Raw genomic sequence first — 18,324 nt, 5'->3', positions numbered from 1 at the left:
GTTATTTACCCTTGTAGCATTACTCAGAGTTCTGCAATTTGTTCATCTCTTTCTTCACACTGCATCTCAGACCACGCAGTCATACAAGGAAAACCTCTGTTAACCTTACAGAATTAGCTTTATTCTTTTCTATTAATATTCCAGCCTCATGAGTTATCACAGCACGTGTCTGCTACACCTATTAAATGATGTGTTGAGACATCCAGTTCTTCCTGTTTGTTCACTCCTGCATTAGCAAACGTCTAAGCTGTTCAGTACATTGAACTGCTATCCTTCCTCCTTTCCCTCCAATGACCCTATAGATAACACAGCATCCCTAATTTTTAAGCCATTTTTCAGATCACCGTTTTTTGGTTTCTGTCTGTGGGCTGTTTTCATCAAGCCCTCTAAACACTAATGTAAAGCTATGTTAGCAGGCAAATGTGCTTTTCCCCTTCTTCAGGCACATCCAGTTGTGGTCAGTCACTTTGGAATCAGCTCCCATCTGCCCCAACTGGGTGATTTGGACCAGCCACAGAGGCTTCATTCAAGGCCCTCAAAGTGCTTAATCCTTCACTGCTTTCCTTGGGCACATTTTTCTCATCCTTCACAATGGGGAGAACAAAGTACTGAGAGATCAGAGTGACTTATCTGGTGTCCCAGAGGAAAACAGAAGCAGAGCTCAAGAGGTCCAGACTTGCTGGGCTTCAACTATTGAGTTATGTGCCCCTTAAGGAATCTTCCTGAGAGCAACCAGTATTATCAAAGCCGATGAAAGATAAAGCTATTTGTTACAAACAGAACTTCCCAACACTCGCATATTTCCTGCCATACAGTAAGTGCTGCTCTTCTCCCTTCCCCAGGGGCTTCCAGTCTAAAGAAATGGCACAGAAAAGATAAATGGCGTTAATGTAAATAGGAATAGATGACAGAGCTTGAAAGCCTGTTGGGCTACACAGCAGAGCCTCAGTGTCACACACAGGCTTCTAAGAGTCTCTGAAGTCCTCAGTGACCTTCTGCTTTGCACGCAGAAACAGAAATCCAAGTGCTGCAGGCAGCAGTGTGAGCTCCTTTGCTCTTACCAGGGCTTGCTGGGAGAGTAAGGAGCCAGCCATCCCCTTCCTCAGGTTGCCCCCAGGGTCTTTGCAACCAGGGCAGAGGCACTTAACACATGAATTTGAATTCAAGGGTCTCAAATGCTCTTAGAAACAAGCTGACACATGCATGTGCTCCAGTGAGGAAAGGAGACCAGCTTCTCAGCACAGTGAGAGATAACATTCTCCAAATGGCTTTTATGTGAGCCACACAAATGGCTGCAAATGGCTCAGGGATGGCACAGAAATATGAAGCAGCAGGACATGAAACAGAACAGAAATTAAAATCAAGGCACTGCATTCCCATGCCTGATCATATGGCACCTAAGGGCAGGTTTTCTATGACAACACATTTCTGAAGGCCTCAGATAACTCTGAACCTGGTTCGAAACTGAATGGAGCCTCTGGCTGCCATAGCCATCCATCCCTCTCAGAGGCAATGTCCTTAAAGGCCAAAACATGAGACTAATTTCTAGTGATGAGAATTTAATTCTTCCTACTGGGTAACAGCCAATACCTTTGGCTAAATCAAGAAAAACCACAATAAATTGCACAGGGAGCCTCATCCAACAGCATCGGCAAGAGAACTTTCTGTCCTCTGGCTACACCAAAGGAGAACCACTCTGACCACACACACAGGGAAACACTGCCTCAGTGGGTTCATTTTTACCAGCTGAGGACTGTGAGATCCTACTGCTGTGCCTCCTAACCCAGCAGTTCTCAACTACCATAGACCATGTGACTCCTTTTTGTTTTGGAACAGTCTGGACAGAAATTAAGTCTCTTGGATGATCATAATAAACAAAAATATAGGAAAAGTCAAGCATTACACTAGCTTTGTCTGGAAACCATAACTCAGGATTTTTTGGCTGCAGATCCAAGCATGCCTGTCTTATCATGCCCTGTTGATTCTGAAAGCAATGAGGAAAAAGGGAGGGGGAAAGCTGTAGGGATATCAGATGAGAAGTTTTTAATTTCTTGAAACTTTTTAATATCTCTAAGCAACTCAAATGTTCTGCTTTTGCAAACTGCACTCACTGGAAAGAAGGAATGGTATTTGTGCTCCAAGTTATCATTTCACTGCCACTGAACACTATTTTAAATTATTCATCAGTGGAAACTCGGTGCACATAAATATGGCTTAGTGCCCAGTTCTTGGTCTAACCACTGAGACCAAGTCACTGGGAAAGTGCCTGTTTTCTCAGGCAGACAGTTTTAGGAGCTAAACCGCAGAATAACATCTGTATGTAATAAAATTAAACCCATGCCAAAAATCAGCTATAAATGTAACTGGCCAGCCCACCAGCCTTCTTCATTTAGGACTGCTGCACGGAAAAGTCCTGCAAAAGGTTAGACTCAAAATCTGGTCAGACAGCCTGGAAATTTGTTTCTGGTTTATGCTAAGGAGGATGTGCCAACAGCAATGCTTTTAACATGCTTTTGTAGATATTGGGTCTTGTGGCTTCAAGAAATGGGAAATTAAGATCTGCCTGGTTTTGCCAAGTCCTATACAAACTAGGCATTGATACCTCATGCACGAAATGAACAGAGCCCAATTAGGGGAGCATCTGCGTAACTAACCCTAACAACAGAAGAGAGACAACATAAACTCTGTAAAAATAATAATCTCTACTCCACCCTTTAAAGAAGTGATCTCAAGAGGAAAAACTCTGCCCTGGACCAGCTACAAAGAGTGGCATCCAGGAGCTGGACTCATCTCCCTGGATTCCCATATAGCATGGTTCTTAGCAAAGCTGTTACCCTTATCAAGTTGTGAAGGCTGTAACACAGTTACTCTGATCCCAAAGGCACATAACTGACCCTTCTGAGACTGTAAATCAAATCTCTCCTCCAACAGGTTATGAGCTCAGAAGACCTCCACGAGTCTCACATCTCATGATGTGCCTCCTGCCACCTCTTCCTGTCCCATCTTCCTTCAACTTTTGTTGTCTCCACTTTTGGGCACCTCATCATTGCTGTGTGACCCAGCTTTTGGCATCACCTCTCAGCAATGGCACAAGTGCGACCTTGCATCCAGCACCCAGGGATCACCCGTCTCTTTGCAGGCAGAGAAATCCCAGCCATGTCTTCTGGTCTTTGCTGGACTGTTCCTCCATGTGCACAAGTGACTGAATGAACTCTGCCATGGTGAGTCAGTACCTCTATCCTCCTCTCAAAAAACAGACAATTAGAGTGTCAATTGAAAGGCAATTCCATGGGAGAGGGCAAGTCATCACATAGTGTGTAAGGCAACTAAAATCTTTTCTCCTAGGAAGGTTCTTATACAAGCTAATAGCCAAAATCTCCTTGCACCTTAAAACAATAATTACCCATTTTTGCAATCCTGAGAGATGAAGGAACCATGCAACAAGTGTCTCGATTTGCAGGTGCTGTATCTGGGTAGAGACCCTGCCATTGTGTTAAAGAGAATGGGATTATTTCTTATAGCACTGATACCATAAGATTTCACATTCATAACCCAGCAGTGACTTCCTGGGATCAGAGCTGCAATGAGTGAACTCCATACAAAACCAAAGCCAGGGATCTTTAGCCAAGAAGCTTGGCATTTAATATGGATCAGAGGATAGGTGGGTGAAGGTAAGAGCCATCTGACAGGTCTGGAGGGTCACGGTGCTTAAATATCTATACTTCACAGCCAGCCTGGGACACAGATCTTTGCTGAACCCCCATTACCTGAGTGTCAACCCAACACTGTAACCTGACCGGTGCTGGCGTGCCTGCTGCTCTGCGGTACGAAACCAAAGCCTATCCCAGCCCTGAACTGCAGCCAGAGCCTGGCAGGGTTCAGTAAGCATGGCTGGGGCAGGAGGAGCCATGAAAACACGGTGGGATGGAAATGGGGAGAGGAAGGTCAGAGCCAAGCCCAGCTCGGAGAGGGAACATGCCCAGCTGCCTGGCAAACAAACACGTCTTTTATTATTGACTCAAAGGAGGGGCTCTCCAGGGCTCCACGCTACAAAACCACACATTTTTAACGTCTGGATGGCCCCTCTTCTATGGAGAGTCTCTGGCTGCTGTGGCTGGAGAGGATTTATGCTGGCACTCACTTGCATTTTCATCTGTGAAATGGAGTAGACTGTGCTGAGTGTGAGGGATTTAATTTAAAAAAACCTGCGGCAAGACCTTACAGAGACATCACCACCAATGGGTTTACCCCTGTTCCTTCTGCCAGTTCCTCCGTTATTAAATATATTTATTATGTCCTTTTGCCTCAAAAAACCAAGAATCCTCCTTTCTCCTGAAGAAATGAAATGCAAGAGAGACGTTTTTGAGGTCATGGACTGTGTCTTTGGTGATTGGTACTGAGCTCAGCCTCCTGCTAAGCATCAAACAAACACCACACGTAGTGGAATTTCTCACACAGGTCAAACATTTCATATGTCCCTGGTATTAAAGCAAAATGACTTTTTTACTAGCATCACTAACAGAGGGCCCACTTAGGAGATATACTGACACACCTCCATTTTCATAGAACAGATGAAAGGTCTGAAATAAAAAACCCCGAGGGTGAACTGGAAATATTTCTGCCTCGGGTCTAGTAAATTTTTAATATGAACATAAAGTTCAGTGTTAGATTCTGCCCTTTTCTAAAAGCAGCATTTTATGTTAGCACCATAAAGGGAGAGAAAACAAGAAAAGAGAGCTCAAAAAGGAAGCCTCAGATTGGCCCAGCATGTACAACACTTGTGGTCAAACAGCACTCTTGGGATACAGGCCTGGAAGAACTGCTGGATAACCTTAAAGCAGAAAATATTTCCATTTAGGTTTTTCTGGGAAGGGACAGAGCCCCTTTCCCCATCTCCTGCAAAACCAGTTCTGGTTTTCCTTCCCTTCCTACTCCTGGTCATGTCTCACCCACCTGTCCTGGCCCTGGGCAGAGGTGAGGACTCACCACATCTCAGAAATGCCTGGCAACAGACTATTTCTCAAGAAGCACGTACATCTTTTCATGTTTGTTTCAGTCCACTTCAGAAGGAAAGTAGGCATTTTTCAAATATATTAGCAGTAGGAATTGTCTCTTCTTCATTTTGGAATACTTTTAATTTATTTTTTTCCTTCCAATTTTGGCTTAGAATTTTATATCACTTTGTATCCTTGTTTTATATGTAACAGTAGTTCACAATATTTTGACTAATATCAGCATGTCCAAAAAAGCAGCTGAAATAGTCTTTTGTTTTTATTTTAAAAACTACTCTGACAGTGACTGGCTGGCACATATAATTTCCTTTACTAGAAAACAGTATCTCCTAGACATGCTGGTAATGCCACAGCTTGACACAATTGCACATGTTGTTAATAACAGCAATACACAGTGATAGGAAGTGATGCAAAAAATCATAAAAATAAATACAGCTCTGAAACGAACTTTGAGAAGTTTTTCAATTCACAGTTATTTCCCTCCTGGGAAATTAAGTAAAAATAAATATATTTTTCATACTCAATGTCTATTGTGGTGAGACATTTCCTATCAGATCAGAATGGGAATCCCAGAAGGCAACTGAGCTCAATGTTCTGTAGAGCCAGTCATGGGCTGCCTTCTCTATGAGCTGCCAAGCTCTGCCCAGAGCTTCTCTATGAGCTGCTCAAAGCCCAGCTGCCCTGGAGAGCAGGCTGTCCCCAGTAGCAAGAAGGAAAACTCAGTGAAGCTTTCCAAATGCCCTAGCTCAATTTATAACCTTCCTCTTTCTCTCACAGTGCCTCTAGTCTGGGTTTATGGAGATGAAGCTGCAGCAATGACTTCTCTTCCCTCTTCTGCAAGCACACGCCTTGGCATAATGTTATTTGTGAAGATGAGTTCCCCCTGCTCCCTGTTTCTGTTTGTTTCATAGACAGTACCTGACTATCCCTATCCAATGCTGAGTCAAACTGCCATGTTTGACTCATGGCTTGACCATGGGGTGAAGCCAGTAAGCAGAGATATTCCACATTTATTAACCATCTCCCACTTTCCACACAGTCGATGAACGAAAAGTGTCCCCCCTCTCCATTTCACCCACGTTTATTGTAGGTTAAACCTCAGTGTAAAAGATCTCAGGCATCTTTTCCTCAGAAACATCACTTCTGCTTATCTACTTTCCTGCTTCCTCCTGGAAGAGCTTCACCAAGGTCATCCAGGAACTGGTTTCCTCCAGGCGTCTTTGTGTGTCTGACATGCACTGAGTTTCAGTTACATCCCTAATTACTTCTATAAAGAACTTAAACTATAAAAACCTGACTCTTCTCTCCAAGAAATTTAGACCATGTGACCTGTCTTCCTAAACTATACCTATCCAATTTTCCCTGCATCTCAGCTCATGTGAGAACTATGTCTTGCTGTGGAGAAACATTGGTTCTCATGGGAGCAATCCCGATCCCAGGTTCAGCACCTGATGCCTGAGGTAATCCATTCCCTCCCATGAAAGTCACACCTTTGGTAAGGTTAAATGTCATCCAGCTTTGGTTTTGGAACAGAAATTTGGTCTTTGAGCAGTACTGTCCCTCTGAGATGAGCACATGGGATATTCCCTGCAGAAGAGTCTTGCCTGCTCTCAGGCAGCACTGTCCTTTGAACTTCTGCAAACACAAAGGCTTTTAAACTCTTGGATTAAAATAGCACTTCAACACTGGCATTTGCTCCAGTGAAATGTTTGCAAGGAGCAATCATAGCCTTTTCAGCTTTTGGGAAGCAAGACAAAATAATTAAGAATAAAAGAGGAGGAGAAAACACTCTTTTAGCTTCCTGTTAGGGAAGCTCCTTACTCCCTGATCACCCCTTCTTTATCTTTCTCTGAACTTCCTCCAGTTTGCATTCATTGGTTTTGAACTGGTGATCAAATGTGAAAATAAATTATGTTTCCCTATAAAATGTGGGGTTTATATCTAGGAAGACCTGAGTTTCTTAAACACTAGGTTGAAGGGGGCAGGCTGAACATTTCCCTGGTAAAACACACGCAAAGCACAAAACTTTCCTAATATAGCAACAAAATCTTTTTGATAATCAGAACAGCTACTGCTTTTCAAGTGGGGATTTCCCGAGTGGACAGTGGCTCACAGACAAACCTGTGCTCCCTCATCTGCAAAGCCAAGATGGAGAAAAGAGACGTCAGGCTGGCAGAGACCCTTCCCTGGGAGCAATCACTACCTCCCCTCCTGGGATTATCAGAGCAGCAAACGGATGCCCCTGTCCTAACACCAGGGCTCAGAGTCTGCCCTGTGCCAGGAAGGGGAAATAGCAGTACAATTGCAAAAATAAACCCCTGGGAAAAAGCTATTCAGTCCTCTGAGCTCAGAGAGGCTGGAAAATAATTTCATGTCAAAACACAAGTAGGGCAATAATCTCTGCATTCATCAAATACAGGGAGGAACACCCTGAAAGGAAAGGCTTGAGACTTTCCCTCTTCACCATGTCTGCATCCCTGGATCCCTGACCAGAGATTGCACAATGGGCCTGGGAGTGGAGTGATAAGTCACAAGACTTGTTTCAGTGGCTCCTGCTGCAAAGCCTGATGGAAGACGCACCCTAAGAGGCTGAGAAGGGATATGACAGTAGCCTTGCTACAGGACTTCTTCCAAGCATTCATCTCTTCAGGGATTTCTGCTGCAAAGTCCAGTGAGAATTGTGCTGCAGAGGATGGTTGTTGACTATCTTCACACATTTATTTGGATGCCACATGGAGCTCACACGGAAGAATTACAAAAGTTCCTCCTCCACAGTTAGTGTTGCCCTCAGCAGCCCTTCCGGTGGTCTCAGGGTGCATCTCTGTAAATTTGCCCTTCTTCCTGCATCTCATTGAAGAGAATATCTGGGCCATTGCCATCATAAAACAGAATCATACAATTGTTTAGGTTGGAAAAGACCTCTAAAATCAGCAAATCCAACAGTTAACCCAGCACTGCCAATTCCGCTATTAAACCACATCACTGAGTGCCAAATCTCCACTTCTTAATACCTCCAAGGATGGTGACTCCACTGCTGCCATGGGTAGCCTGTTCCAATGCTTGACAATCCTTTCTGAAAAGAAATTTCCCCGAATATACAATCTAAACCTGCTCTGGTGCATCCTGAGGCCATTTCATCTCATCCTGTCACTTGTTAACTGGGAGAAGACACTGACCCTCACCTCACTACAATTTCCTTTCCTGGTTGTTGTAGAGAGCAATAAGGTCCCCTCTGAGCCTCCTTTTCTCCAGCCTAAACAGCCCCAGTTTCATCAGCTGCTCCTTGGAAGACTTGTGTTCCAATCCCTTCACCAGCTTCATTGCCCTTCTCTGGACACACTCCAGCAGCTCAATGTCTTTTTTGCTGTGAGGGGCTCAAAACTGAAGACAGAATTTGAGGTGCATCAGTACATTTCATCACGAAAAGACTGCATCACACCATTCCCTGTTCATTGCTCATCCACACACTCCCATAAAAGATTCTTGTAAGAAACCATCAGAACTCAACTTCCGCAGAGCAATCACGTGCCATGACGGGTGCATAAACTTTGCAGCCTGTTCTGTTCCAGACGTGCCCCCGTTCACTGGCACACAATCTGCAGCACTCCTCCAAGGGAGTATGAAATGCAGGAAAAGGAAAGAAAGTGTGTCTTCCCCCACCTGCTCTATGGGTACAGGACATGCTCCCAAACATGATATCAAGGACTCACATGTGTGCTGTATTTCTTACCTCATCACCCATGACAATGGTATTATCAGACCACACTCACCTTTCAATTTCTTCTTTCCAAATTTTAATTCAAATAGAGACATCCCAAAACTTTATTTTAGTCCAACTCCATGGAACTTCTGCAAGAGAAAAGAGAAGGCAACTCACAACACATACTGTAGTACATACATGTAATTCTGTGACTGTAAAATGGGGGAAACAGACTCCTAGGCACCATGGCCAACAGCTACAGTTTATCATCTAGAATGTTTTAAATGCAAAACAATCTTAGGTTTTCAGGTTGCACGACATCAGTGTGGGCTACCTTACCTTGGGCATGTTGATTAATTCATCTTCTGACATGGCACAAAGAAAAGGCTGGTGTAGGAGAGACTGAAAAGGACATTCCCACTACACTGGTGCTATATGAAAAGGAGAAAAAGCACTGGGTTTGCACTTAAGGTACAGACGAACTGTATGACTACCCAGAGCAAGACCAGCCTCCTTAAAGAGGAGGAAGCAACGGGAAGCACTGGTTTCCTGTACATCCGCCTGTGTTCAACATGTGCTGGCTCACACTGTTGTCCACTGCTGGTTACTCTCTGTGTTGGGGTGGACTAGAATAAAATTTCTCTCCCACTGTCTTCAAACTACTTGCCCCAGAAGCCTAAAGCCAGGCACCAAAACTGCATATAAGTCACTGAATATATCCTGACAGGCAGAGGAATTGAGCGTTAAAAAAAAATCACACCAAAACCTGTTGGTAATGAAAGTTTCAGTGTTCCAATCATCATACAAGTTTATTTAAAGGACTTGAAGGTGATATTGGTGCTGACAGCCTAGAGGATCTGTGAACATGAGAAAAGCCAGCATTGCCTGGCATGCCTGGCTGACCAGGAGCCTGAATCAATAGGAACACCATGCCAGTTGCTTAAGTGGTCAGTGAGCCAAGCTGAGACATTTGAGGGAGTCACAATCTATCTAGAACAAGTTTTCTAGGTGACAGATGTAGCTTTTGCACTTTATCCTATGCTATCTGTGCTGACCAAGGGCTCCTAAGGAGACAGATACAGCAAATACATAATATTTTGGAAACATGCACATGCCACTGCCCAAATGCAAGCCTGATACAACATCACCAGTGCAAGACTGGGCTTCACGTCTTTTCAGAAAATAAAGGTAAAGTTTAAAGAAGTCTCTACAATCCTTGCACAGGTCAAATATCTGCCCAGATATCTACTTCAGATGCTAAAACAATTTTATTGTTATTTTTAACTATTTAGCAGCTGCAATTCAGTGAGTCTGAGACAAGGCAAACAGCAGCAGGTAAGCTTCACCCAGCCAGATAAGTGCTGCACAACCTGAGTGCAGAGCAGCTTGACACTCACTGTGGGGTTTGGGAGCCCTTCTGTGCCCATTCTTCTTGGAAGAGATCATTTTTTTATTTACTCATCCAATTGTTTCTGCTCACCACAACAAATGCTTTGCCAACACCTGTCCCTAAAATTTCTCTGCCCATGGAGCTAAACCACTTAAAGTTACAATATATGTCACAACCTAAAGCTTTCTCAACACTGCTGACCAAACTTACTTTCCATCCCTGACCTCAGTCTATTATTTTCAACATATTTCTTTCATGTTTTAGAATTCCTATTAAGTCTTACAAAACCCTACTAAACTAGGACAGATAGTTCCGCATAAGATAGAGGACTGAGACACACCACCCACACACACAGAGGTAAAGACCTCAGATTTCCTAAAGCACTACGAGCCACAGATCTGCTAATCACTGTTCACTGGCAGCACCAGGATGCAAAAGGTTGACAGATTGCAATCATCATATGGATGATTACATGATCCATATGAACTCTGGATTTTGCTGTATTTGTCAAACATTTTAGAAAAACAATAATCATTGTTCATTGGAAGCAGAAGGATGCAAAAGGTTGACAGGTTGTAATCATCATATTGATGATTACATGATCCATATGAACCCTGGATTTTGCTGTATTTGCCAAAAATTTAGAAAAACAATCCCCAGCTACCAAACCTCTCCCAACTGCGTACTCAATTGACAAGGCATATAATTTCAGCAGAAGGGAAAAAAGAAGTTTTATATTTGTGGGGGAACAGAGAAGAGAGGGTGGTTGTAAGCCTTCTTTCAGCAATAATAGCATGAAACAAACAATAGACTTTCACGTCTCCCAAACAAAACCCTGAAACTTCCTTCAGCTTTTGTTAATTACTGTGATTCTTTGAACCCTGGTTTCTGGTGGGATTGCAGCATGACAAGAAGACTGAAACAATACACTGTTTTGGGATGGAGGGCACCTTTAGTTCCCACAGCTTCTCAGTCCATTCGATTAGAATTGCATCCACTGAACATCTCCACCCAGCAGCAAATTTAAGTTACCACCAAATATCCTTACAGGCCAGCACTAATATCCTTACAGGCTCACCATTCCCACAAAACTTTGCCTTTTAGGGCAGACACAGGGTGATAGCTTTGCCATATACATTTGTACCAATTAGCTCTCTGGTACGGCATTTCCACCACACAGACTTGGCACAGCTGCTTACTTACTTAGATCCTAGGAGTTATGAATCCTTCCCAAGCTGACCCGGTCCTTTATGCAAAGCTCAGTTCCTGGCTTGCCCAAACCACAATGTTATTTGACAATGTGTCAGTATTCAATGGGCACACAGACGATGGCATTAAGGGCTGGACACACCCCTATTGCATTGAGGTGTACCCTTTATTTTCATAATATTGCAAATATCTTCCTTTGCTGCTTTGTTATTGACTCACACATCTAATCCCCATACTTCTTTACCTAGGCAAGCTACTCTCATGCTGGCTTTAGCTTCTGTGTGTGGCTGCCTGCTCACACTCCCCTCGGTGACAGGACACTACCACACTTCCAGGCATCTGTTTTCAGTCTGAGAGTTCACTGACCACCGGCTGCAAGTGTGAAAACAAAACACACACCCGTAATGCTTGAGTTGTCCCCTGTGGTGGTGCAGCAGGTACTGTTCCCCTTCTTAGTTAGCACAACCTTTGCAGATAGGTGTTGTCTCTTGGCTGACCTTAGCCCTTCCAGCCCCGGAGCCCTAGGTCTTTTTCTTGGGGTATTTTGGACTCTCAATTCTACTTGCAAGGTCCAACACCTTTGCCCCTGCACTCACCAACAAATTACCTCAGGGTATTTTTTTGTCCGTCACAGATTTCACTTGTAATCAAAATTCATGCCCCTGTTCAGTTTTCTTTACTTATCTGTTTTTTAAATCTGAGATTCAGTTTCCCTTCCAAAATTGTCATGATGGATCATCAGCCTCATATCACTCACATCAATTTTTAATTACAGTTTTAATTTCTCTTTGCACTTTCTGGGAAAAAATTCTCTCACATTTCATTTGTTGTGTGGCATGAAGTGCTTCTTAAATTTTGGTAAGACACTGTGACAGCCTTCTTTTCCTGAATTAATTAAAAACCCATAAAACACATGAAAACTTTCTGTAGTCAGAAAAAAGGCAATTTCCTGTTTGTCTTAAGTTTTCCCTGGCACCAGCTATTTTCAGAGGCAAAGTGATACTGCTTTCAGGATACTGCTTCAGTATCCTGAAGTTGCTTTCCACAGTCTGTGTCAGACCTTCTGGACTTCTTGTTGTTGTTGTCCCATTTTCCATTTCATTATTTTGAGATTTTCTTCATTTTTGTTTACTTCAGGTACTCTGCACTACGCAGTAATCAACTGGGCCCACAGAATTTGGTCCAACCCCTCATCTTAACAGGAAACTTGTTCCTTCCCCGTGTTTTCAGAAATTAAAGTTCATGTTAGCAGAAATTAAAGTTCAAATTCCCAGTTCCTCTTTTATGGAGATTTGGGGGTATAAGCTATGAATAAATTATCTCTTCTTACTAGAGAACACTTTTGCACCTATGGGGCTCCATGAACTGTATCTATGGCTTACACTTCTGCAAAGACAATCCACCTGCTTTATGGCTACTGACAGTTTAATCATGGGCTCAGAGTACTTTTATATCCACAGCACCTCTCTGTGAAGACAGGCTGCAAGAACTGGGGTTGGTCAGCCTAGAGAAGGGAAGGCTCTGGGGAGATCTCAGGGCACCTTCTAATACTTAAAGGGGCTACAAAAGAGCTGGAGAGGGACTTTTTACAAGGGCATGTAGTGACAGGACAAACGTAATGGCTTCAAACTGGAAGAGAGTAGGTTTAAATTAGATACTAGGAAGCAATTCTTTACTGTGAGGGTGAGGCCCTGGCACAAGCTCCCCAGAGAAGCTGTGGCTGCCCCAACCCTGGAAGTGTTCAAGGCCAGGTTGGATGGGGCTTTGAGCAACTTGGTCTAGTAGAAAGTGTCCATGGCAAAGGGGTTGGAATTACGTGATCTTTAAGGTCCCTTCCAACCCAAGCCATTCCAAGAATCTAAGATTTGGCTTGAGAACACAACTGCAAAGCTCCTCCTGCATGAGGGGCAAGTTGCAATGAGCCACAATGTGTGGAATTTGCAATGGCTATACTGCAAACTGGAGACAGAGGGAGGCCCTTCCCACCATTACAATCACGAGTAGCAAAATGAGAGAAGACATGGCAAATTTGGATGAATGGAGAGCAGATGTTGCAGGTGGAAAGCACAGCTCATTTCTTGGCCCCATTTCTCTGGACAAAGCTATATGATACGTCAGATTCAATGATAAATACAAATCAGAATATACTTGATGCTTTTGCTCCCATCACCTCCTTCACAGACTCTGTGAAATGATCCATGTTAAATACAATCATTTTTGGAAGGGTTATTTTAATCCAGATCATGGGGTGTAGTTCAGTACAGACTGAAATTCCTGCCCAAGCACTGGTCGTATCAGATTTGAGAGGGCAGCAAATTGGGCTGTAGTACTAAAAGCAAGAACCCAAAGAGGAGGAGAATGACAGATTTCTCCAGTCAGTTTTGCCACCAAACACCCTAAAACATTTAAACAACCCTGTCCAGGTACAAATTCAGAGAGCACACCATGCCTCCACTCCCCTTTCCATGTGAGGTCAGTTTTTGCACACAAGGAAGATTTGTAAGTTAAATTTTTTTGTAGGTCTATGTTCAGCTGGTGTAACAACCACAAATATCCACAGGTCTTAGAATTCTGGGTTTTTTTCAGGCTAAAGTACTAAATATCAAACGAATAACTCAGCATATGACAAAGCAGATCCCAAGCCCTGGGCATTGTGACAGACAAGGCTGAAAACCACTTGTGCTGCCCATTGCTCTTGGTGGACTAATGATGTTAAATACCACGAGGTGAACCAGACCCAAATCGCTAAATTTTGAACATGTATCACTTTACACTGGATTTGGGTGCACAGCTGGGAGAATATTAAAGGTTTAAAATACATTAGGTCCTCATACTTCCGATTTTCTCCATGCCTTAGCTGTATACCTGCTAAGGGCGTGCACGTCAGGAGCTAGAGCTGGACAGTCACACTCACTCCCAGTTATCACAAGAAAGGACATACTAGTCCATTGTTTGCCTTACCAATGCTCTGGTAAGGCCTGGCACAGCTGGCATAAACTGACCTTGCCACATGCCACACAAAGGCATGTTTGCGAAGAGACCCCTTTGAACTACAGGTATACTGTTTCAGTCAAATTTTTCAAATTTTGCTTCCAAAGAGAACGATGAATTCGCTTTTTCCTTTCAAAAGAAGGTGCAAAAATTTCAGCCATTAGAAATAATTAGTTCTAATCATCTTTCAGCTTTGAAATACATTACTATTTGTATTTCTCCACCCCTTCTTACATCCTCTTGTGTTTGAATACCTGAAGAGCAAAACAGGTGTTGTACCACTCCCTGCTTTGCAAACACAGCGAGCTGCAGGGTGGACAACTGAAATGTGTGTTTTGAATCCCAAAAATACACTTTTTCAGGACTAAAATCAGATTTGACTGAATTCAAGCTGGAACAAGTTTAAGGCGCTATAAATGATCACTCTTGGCATCACAGTTTACAGAAGGAGTGGAGACTCTGGTTTAAATCTATTGACTCAATGCAAAGAATCTGAAAGTACCCCTGAAACCCCACTTTTTCCGCACCTGAAGATGTATCCTGGATGAGGTGAGCCAGCCCTACAGCTATTTTTAGGTGCTTTTCCAAGCTATATATACAGAAACCCATGAAACTCTGCGTTCTCACCCCTACACTCAAATGTGCCAATGCAATTAGCTGTAATTGCCGGGAAACAGGCTCAGTCTGTTATCTGCCACGTTTTAAAGTAATGATCCAATATCCTCCATCTGTCTTCATTAAAACACACTTTAAACTGACACCAGGACGGCAGTCAAAAATTTGCATTCAGCTCCTGTGGGTAAGTTAGTTGCAACGACGCTCAAGTTACGGATCAACAGCTGTGGCAGAGCGGGTTCCCAAAAAGAAACGCAGTCTGCTCCCTCTGAAACAAACAATAGCAGCTTCCCCGGGCGGCTGCGGCTGCTGCTCGGAATCACACGCAGCCCAGCTCACTCCACCCAGACGTCTCTCAGCTCGCCCGCAAAAAAAACTCAACCCCGAGCACTTTGATTAAGCTTCGCAAAACTCTTGGGTCTCAAAAAAAAAACCCCAAAAAGTTTTCTGCCCCCCAAAACTTGCAGAGAAAACAAGCGAGCGCAAGGAAAGCATTAAATCTTACCCTTGACGGCTTGTAAAAGTCACAACAACAAAGTTGCTGCCCTCCATAGCACTCCGGTACACTCCTCTCTTCTCATTTACACGCAGCTTTATCCCCTCCCAGGACCGACAGCTTCGCTCGTAGTCACAGCGCCGGGACATTCATCTAAGGAACCAAACCTTCCCTGCGCTGTGAAATGGGCATCACGTGATCGTCTCCGACACCCTTAAAATCCACCGGTGACTCGCTCTGACATACAATGTCCCAGTAACTAAACTTACTCCAAGTTCCCTACTTCTTCCTTCAGTCACTGGGCTTGGCTCCTTGCCAAAGTCTTTTTTTTCTTTTCTTTTTTTTTTATATTCTGTTTCCTGTAGATAGGGAGAGTGTAGTAGCTCCCTTAAAAATAAAATGCTTCAGCACTACAAACTGTGAAAGAGTAAAATAGAAAAACTGAGCACCTAGGCTTGGGGATCCCCAATTAATTCGAGAGGCAACAGCTGTTTGCTTTACCTACCTCCTGCCGACGCGGAAGCTTTCAAAAAGGAAACCAAGCGAGTAAAGAAGTCCAACATATCCAATTGCTTTCAAAAAGGATGAACTTGGTAAGGAATCCATTTCTCAGCAGCAGCCCCTCTCTCTGTATCTGTAATACTGGTGTTGGCGAGGTTTCCTTAAACCCAGAGACACTGTCCTATGAGCTGATCCCAAAGCTCCACCTCACCCACTTTCCAGTAGTTGTGAGTAGCAAAAAGTCTGCAGAGAAAAACCTCATAGAGCACAATTGCCTAATTCAACCACAGAGTTTCCTCCATCCAGCCAGAGGGTTTCTCTGGTGCTGAAATGTCAGGCGCTTGCTCATCCTGAGAGCGTGACCTTCCCTTTGCCCTCTGGAACATCTGCCTGGCCTCACTGGGGTCACAGGGACCCTCCTCACCAGAACCCCCCAGCACTCTCATAAACCTCCCAACCTTCCCACCTGTTCTCCCACCTTCAACCAAAACAACATTCACTTTTTTTTTTCCCCCCTAGTTTGTGAGACCCTTCACAATACAGTGCCCTCCTGTATGCCAGTTCCCTGGTGTTTTTCCTACCAGGTGCACTACAAGACCAAAACTAGGACAACTACAACTTTAATCCACTTCTTGCTTCCCTATACCTGTGAATTGCAATTATTTTAAGACCACCATATTCTTTCCCTAGTTGTCTTCACAGTAATACCTCACAGGAATGTCTGAATCTATTGCAGACAACAAGAGAATGTTTCACATAAAGGATTTCTAGATGTATTTGTCTCTGATTTTTCCTTCAGCTTCTGAGTCCCATTGGGTTTACATGAACACTGTTAAAATTAATTTCAAGCCTACCCACAAACACTTGAATGCATTAATCAGCTGATTAATTATAGTAACATGAGAGTTGAGGCTTTGCCAAGGAGCATTTTCTAGAAAGTGAAATTTTCTGGAGTGCTGTCCAGAGGAAAGCTATGGATCACTCTGGATGCTGCAATGGCAGTATTCCAGTGGTCATGAAGATTGCAGAACAGAGAGGGAATTAAATGGACCATATAGCACCATTTCTGAAAGAAGAACAAGACCCTATGCCCCTTTACATGACTCCAGGGTTATTCCAAGCAACACCTATTTGAGACAATATTCATTGAATTGGCTTCTACTTACAACACACAGTATCCATTCAAACAGGCAACCTGGGACATGGTATGTAGGACTAATCTCCTCAAGATCCAGGTCATTTTCAGATGATTTTGAACTTGACAGCATCTAATTGGAGAAGAAATTCCTCCTGCACTAGCCATTTCTCGTATTCTCACCATGCACATCTCAATAGCAACAGCCGAAGTATCACATTTTTTCCTTGGAGCAAAAGTACAAGGATCTGGATTAATTTTGGTCCTTCTACATATTTGGGGAATCCCTTGTTCTTGCTTCATTCTGGAGCTTTCCTCCTTCTTTTAACTGTAATCTGCGTTTTTCGTGGCATCTTAATATGTCAGTTGATGACGATTCATTCCACACTACTCCCACTTCCTTTGCTGCTGTCTTTATACTTGCTTGTTACCACTTTGACCTTGGCCACAGTCATTTCTTCCTTCCGAGAGTTAGGTTTATCTCCTTCCCTTGACATACAGGCATATGCAAGTGCTGGGGCTTGTTTAGACTTCAAAATAACTAAAAGTTTAGTAGGCTGATTTGTTAGTGATTTTTCTTGGCACTGAAAATCCACCTCACATACATTGCCAGTAACTTTTTCCCTCGGCTATGCTTTCCTCGTGGACTTCAGTGAACCTGCTCATGTAGGGAAGCTCAGCATACATGGAAGCACTCAGAAGAGCAGGAGTGACTCAGGGTTATGAACTCAGCTCTGAGTTCTCTTGTCCTTGCCTTACAGTTTTTCCCTGGATAGCATCTTCCCAATCATCACATCGTTTGCATCAGCCTTTGCAGATTTCTGGACACACCAGGGACCACTGCTGCCCACGGTGTCAGTTGTCGGAATTTCAGTTCCGGTATAAAGGGTGTACTACACGTATGCTGGGTGTCTGAGTGTCCACTGCAGCCAGCATGGTTTGGGCAGGAATTCAGCTGGACAGCTGCAGAAAGGCAGCAGTGACTTGCCATGACCCACAGTTGTGGGAAGAAGTTCATTCTATAGCTTTTCCAGTAAATGAGCTGTTTTCTTGGCCAGGCAGCCTCCTCTGTACTGTGGTCCTTCACCTTTTAATCCTCCACTTTCCCAATGGCCCACTAGTCACAGAGGGCTAGCCAGAGTGGGGTGGATTTAAATTCATGCCATTAAGATCTTATCCTAAGACTGTATCTGGGAAAATGGCTTCCAGTCATTCAGCCTCTGTGGCATTTCAACTACAATCAAGATCTAAAAATGAAGTCTTACACTGATGTGT

General features: G+C 43.6%; 1 protein-coding gene across 5 annotated transcripts in view; it reads right to left on the bottom strand.

Moving 5' to 3' along the window:
• LOC135407034 (phospholipid-transporting ATPase FetA-like) overlaps positions 1 to 18,324 on the bottom strand; it is a 96,109-nt gene that overhangs the window by 57,425 nt on the left and 20,360 nt on the right. The window contains exons 1-3 of one of the 5 annotated variants that reach the window (XM_064641716.1): positions 15,423 to 15,721; positions 9,052 to 9,143; positions 8,783 to 8,861 (exon numbers count right to left, since the gene is read on the bottom strand). In XM_064641716.1, the coding sequence (XP_064497786.1) occupies positions 8,783 to 8,825 (43 nt within the window). In that variant the 5' untranslated portion in view covers positions 8,826 to 8,861; positions 9,052 to 9,143; positions 15,423 to 15,721. Of the gene's footprint in view, positions 1 to 8,782; positions 8,862 to 9,051; positions 9,144 to 15,422; positions 15,722 to 15,918; positions 16,306 to 18,324 lie in introns of those variants that run through there. The other 4 variants (XM_064641715.1, XM_064641717.1, XM_064641714.1 and 1 more) reach the window with 4 other exon arrangements.

This window comes from Pseudopipra pipra, chromosome Z (assembly GCF_036250125.1).
Source record: "Pseudopipra pipra isolate bDixPip1 chromosome Z, bDixPip1.hap1, whole genome shotgun sequence".
Taxonomy (NCBI): domain Eukaryota; kingdom Metazoa; phylum Chordata; class Aves; order Passeriformes; family Pipridae; genus Pseudopipra; species Pseudopipra pipra.
The sequence above is the reverse complement of the archived record's forward strand: the minus strand, read 5'-3'. Positions and strand labels throughout refer to the sequence as shown.